At 32.3% G+C, this 5,565-nt stretch overlaps 1 protein-coding gene across 1 annotated transcript; it reads right to left on the bottom strand.

Moving 5' to 3' along the window:
• Positions 1 to 689: 689 nt before the first annotated feature.
• Positions 690 to 5,041, bottom strand: LOC144575702 (xyloglucan glycosyltransferase 4-like). The gene is made up of 6 exons (XM_078325936.1): positions 4,983 to 5,041; positions 3,981 to 4,573; positions 2,440 to 2,748; positions 1,779 to 2,069; positions 1,555 to 1,668; positions 690 to 1,442 (listed from the first exon to the last, which is right to left on the bottom strand). The coding sequence occupies exons 2-6, from the start codon at positions 4,548 to 4,550 to the stop codon at positions 828 to 830; spliced, it is 1,899 nt and encodes a 632-aa protein (XP_078182062.1). The 5' UTR covers positions 4,551 to 4,573; positions 4,983 to 5,041; the 3' UTR covers positions 690 to 827.
• Positions 5,042 to 5,565: the final 524 nt, after the last annotated feature.

The following is a 5,565-nucleotide window of genomic DNA, read 5'->3' as shown; positions in this document are numbered from 1 at the left end:
TTCTACCATTTATTAATAAACAAAAATATTCAGTGAGTGTAACAAAAAGGTCCAGTAACTTAAATTGTCTGTTTTCGGTGACGCAAACACAATGTAGATATACGTTTGTGTGTGTGTCACAAGTAAGAAAATCACAATTAGCAATTAGAAGACTGAATTTTTCTATTAAACATGCTATATATATATATATATTTTTTATAAAGGGTAACATGAGTATTTTTTAAATTATAATGAGTTTTAATAGAAAATGTAATAAATTGGATAAAGTTGTGACTTTTTTAAATTTAGAAGAATAAATATGATACTTTGAATTTTAGAGGGAATAAAATTCAATCTTTTTGAAGGATATATAAGAAATTCCCCCATCTTTTTTAAGTCAATTCTATCCTATCAGTCTAAACTCTAAAGACAACTCTGAGTGCTCCTCCTTCTACTTGCTTCTTCTTCCTTCTTGGAACACCAAAATTAGGCCTTAATTCCAGGATCAATCATTCACTTTTATAATTATTGTATATTATCACTGGATCCTTATTTTTTCTTTGACTTCAACAGACAGGATAAGAAAATTTATCCATCACAAGGCTTGGCCTATTAATGATGTAGGCCCATTAACTAGCCTCACTGGACTGGTTGTCATAATAAGAAAATTTATGAAAAATGTAATGGGCTTGAATATTCCATTGATAATTAATTAGGCCCAAGTTTCATATTAAGATACTGTAAACAGATCTCTTTACATTTCTCAAAGTTTTGTACAAACATGTTAAAATCAACGAGGTATAAATTAAATGAAAAATTTACATGTAGAAATGACAAAGAACAATGTGTTATGAACCAACTTGCTCTCCTATAAGATCCAAACCAACCACAAGAAAAGACACTCCTTGGAAAAGCAAGAAATAGAAATGAACACCTTGTGCTGATAACAAGCTGCGGGCCGCAGCCGTCAGTAGCAGACATGCAAGAACAAGCTCATTTTTATACATCCTATTTATTTTCTTTCTCACCTTAACTTCTTCCTCATCCACCTCACCTCCTAACTCTATATCACTCTCTGAAATGCTCTTTTTCATTGCCTTCTTTCCGGTCTCCAATAAGTCGGTATCAGATGATCGACCGGTTTTCTTGGTCACAACCCATTCATATGAACTGCCGAGTTGAAACAAGCCAGAAATCATGGCATTGAATTTTGTAACAGACATGGTGTTTTCAAATAGGAGGTATGGGATTACGAAAGGGAATGATTTGGGGGAAGGAAGAATGTTTAGCAAAGACATTGAAATGGGTACGTAGCAGATAACCCAAATCGGTAATTCGGCTTCTGGTATAAACATTGTCAGAGGTAAAATTATGCAAAATAGTGTGAAAGAGTAAAATGGTAGAACAAGTTTTCGAAGGAGGAAGAAAAGGAATATGAGGTTTATCTTCTTCCATGCAGATATCTGTATCAATAAGGAGTAATTTTGCAATTAACATGAGTTAATAATCATGTATTAGAGATACAAAACATCATAATTGAATCATATTTTTAGAATATTTGATATGAATACAAACCTTAGAGGATATGATACTTGGAAGGCATAGCCGAAAGAGTTGCATAGGACCGGAGTGCCACCTGTGCTGCTGCTTCTTGTAAGCCTTATACGACTCGGGAACTTCGCATAACACCTAAAATTTATATAATTTACATAATTTGTTATGAATATCTGACCAGAAATAAAACAATTAATCAATGATTAATTAGTGTGTCAACTAACTAAAGTAACGTTATTTCTTACCTTGACATCATTGAGAAATATAAATTTCCAGCCTTTGAGGTGGGCCCGGACGGCAATGTCCATGTCTTCTACGGTGGTTCTCTCGAGCCACCCTCCGGAATCTTCTAGAGCCTTAATTCTCCAGACGCCAGCTGTGCCATTGAACCCGAAAAAGTTCAAGAAAATGCCGTTCACTTGTTGCTCAACCTCGAAATGGAAGGCTAGATTGATGTTTTGGAGCCGTGTCAAGAGGTTCTCGTCTTTGTTTACAAATGACCACCTTGCTTGAACTAGACCTAATTGGGGATTGTTCTGCAATTGGAAAGAAGAACTTTATTCAAATAAGATGCGAAGTTGTACATCCCGTATCAGCCAATAATGTTACTCATTCAATTTTCTATACTAGAAGAGCATAATATGAATATTAAATTTCAAGAGAATAAGAATAATTGCTTTATTGCTTTTGTTATTTTCTAATTAAATATGCCATATAATTTATCTTCCTAATATAGCTCTAACAGCTATTTTACAAAAGGTTTCTACATTCTCAACAGTGAAGTATAATCTTCTCGGCAAACATAGTTAATAAACAGGACCTAAACCTAAGATATAACTGCAATAATGACTTTAAATAAGATTAAAAATAAATAATAAAAGGAAAGAATGAAGAAAGGAAAAGAACCTTGAAATGAGGTACTGTTTGCTTGAGAAAATCAGGATTTGGTGTAAAGTCGGCATCGAAAAGAGCAACGAATTCATAATCTCGGACATAATCGCATGCCATGGCCGAACTCAGGTTCCCTGCCTTGTAACCAGTTCTGAAATATCTGTGCCGGTATATTATGTTTACTCCCTTTTGTTTCCACTTGGATACTTCGTTTCTAATTAGGATTTGAACTGGCTTAATGTCAGAATCGTCTAAAACCTGAATTAGGAGTCGGTCGCGTGGCCAATCTAAATTACATGCAGCAGAGATCGATTGTTCATAGACCTATACATCACATGTAATAAAAAATGGGGAAATTAGATATCCTTGTAGACTAACCTGAAATTGACCTTTTCAATTTTACAGTAAAATTTCAAACATTTTGATACACTGGTACTATTTCAGACAAGTATAAAATAGCAGCCAAAATAAGTTTGTTGACCTGAACTGAATTTCTTATTGATGTTGTTTTTGTTTTCACTTAATTGAGGCTTAATAAATGGTCAAATAAGCTTATTGATACATGTAGACTAGTTCAAAATTGTGCTTTTGTATGGAAATTGAGATATCTAAGATAAGAGCACATCAGATTTCCATTAAGAGCACAATGCTAACCACTTCATTCCCAAAAAGAACCAGAAAGTGTAACCTTAATATTACCCAAAAAAGGCATTCTATGATATATCAAACCAATGATGCATTGCCTTAATTTAACTATGATCCATGCAATGCTCCTTGTTTTAGTTACTTGATGGGAAATAGGACTTCTGAATGTCTATTTAAAAAGAAGGGGAAATTTCATATATACCCCTCAAAAACCACAAAATTACGTATTTCTCTCTTAAATTCATAATATCATATTTACCCCTCCAAATTTCAAAAACATACAAATTTATCCAATTGATTGCCTTTTATATTAAAACTCATTTAAAATTTATAAAGTTTCCATTTACCCTTTATTAAAAAATTAAATATGTAGTATTTGTAAGAATAATGTTTAGTCTTTTAATTGGTTGGTTTCCGATGGAAAATAATATTTCTCTACTACTTGTCACACATACATAGTGGCATTTAGGTATATGTTTGTTTTCTCATCACAAGTAATAAAATTAATCATTTGCCCTCATAATCGGCCAATTAGAAGACTAAATTTCTCTTAAAGATGCTACATATTTTTTATCTTTTTAATAAAAGGTAAAATGAGTTTTAATAGAAAGGTAATAAACTGGGTAAATTTGTGAATTTTTGAAATTTAGGGGAGTAAATATGATATATGAATTCTAGAGGGGGAAATACTTGATTTCGAGATTTTTAAGGGACATACATAAAATTCCCTCTAAAAAGAGAAAACAATATTGATTCACTTCTGTTACAGCTAAAAAACTTTTAGTACCTAAATGGACTTCTTAAGTTAAGAAACAGTTATCTATCTTTGCAACCTTAATTGATCAATACCAATTCATACGCACGAAAAATTAAAAAAATTTAATAAGTAGGGGATTTTATTGATCATTTACCTCTTGTTCATTGCACATAGGAATTTGAACGAGCACCATCGGATAATACGAACTAGCATTCTTCGGCAAAACGGGCTTCAGCCTCTTACACTTGATCCAGAAGCACCCGACACATTGCACGAATCGATCAATCGATTGTACCAGAAAAAGAACTATACAAAATCTCGACAGATAAACTATGAACGGCGCAATATAACCCGCTCTGATTGAAAGCCATTGCAAATATACTGCATGAGTTATATTAGTAACTTCATGTGGCCTAATCATGTGCCCCAAATTCCATTGTTTCCAATGTGCGTATATCTCAAATAGTAAAGTGAAGAAAGAGAGAATGAAAATAATTTTAAGGAAAGTTAAAATCTTTCCACTTTTTCTTGCACTCTCTTCTCTTCTCTTGAAGAAAGCCTGGCGCTTTAAAATTTTAATCGAATTCGAAACAGAACAAGTGAGTCTGTGTACTCTCATAACCAAAAGCCATGTCAATTGCTTTGTACTCTTGATCTTGTTCCCTTTTTCTGAAATTTGACAGTTAAATTGTACAAGAGATAAATTGCTGGGGTTTGGAGCCATCTTTCAAAGCATTTGCCTTTCCCCTACTAAAAGAAAGAAAGAAAGAAGTTGGAAGATTAGTAGAGATTTGATTGTGTTGAAGATTAACAAACAAAACATACAAATTGGAGATGCTATCCTGGGTACATCAAGCAAAACTCAAAAGTGAAATTTTACAAAAATACACTCTAATTTTTTTCTTTTACCCCTAACAGCTATATACCTTGTATCCATTAACCATTATAAAATGATTTTAGATGCATTGTAATGTTTTATATTTACAAGTATTATGATCAATTAATGAAATACTTTTTCTTCAAACTCCATCTCAAATTCTAATATAATGTTTACAGGAAGAACAAAATAGCAATTGTTGTGAAAGAGAAAAATGATATAAAGGAGAAAGATACTTTACTGGGTTTTAGAGGAGAGAGAGAGAGAGAGAGAGGGAACCTCAGCATATGCTTGTAGGAGAGAAGCTCTGTTCTTACACACCGACCTCTGAGAGAGAGAATGTTTGCTAGAAGGGATGTCATGTCAGAATTAATGTACTATATTGGATATTTGTACTGCGTATAATTAAAAAATGTATACGGTAGTTGCAACTGAGAAAGAAGCCATGCAAGGCCAACGAGGTACAGCCAAGTATAATTGTCAAAGAGTATTAAATTAATATTTTAATGTTAGCAATATTTTAATATTAAATATCTGATACATTTTCAACAGTCTTGCATAGGGAAAAAAAATGAACTAATTAATACTTCGGCAAAAATTATGCAACAAGTGTATGAACAGGGCCAGATTCAGCATTTTCGTCATAAAAGGATAATAAAATAAATAATTGGATTTGAATAGTTAATCATATTCAAATCCATTAATTAATCGAGTACTGTATAAAAACAATGTTCTAATTTCTAATTTTCAATGATCGACTTCTAATTCTAATTATCAAATAGAATTCATAAAATTTATCATAATTTTAATTCTAAATTTACCATTAATTATAAACTAAAAGTTCAGAGAGAGGCAAGTAAAA

The sequence above is a fragment of the Carex rostrata genome, chromosome 24 (assembly GCF_964058835.1).
Source record: "Carex rostrata chromosome 24, lpCarRost1.2, whole genome shotgun sequence".
Taxonomy (NCBI): domain Eukaryota; kingdom Viridiplantae; phylum Streptophyta; class Magnoliopsida; order Poales; family Cyperaceae; genus Carex; species Carex rostrata.
Note: the sequence above shows the minus strand (reverse complement) of the source record. Positions and strands in the feature narration are given on the sequence as shown.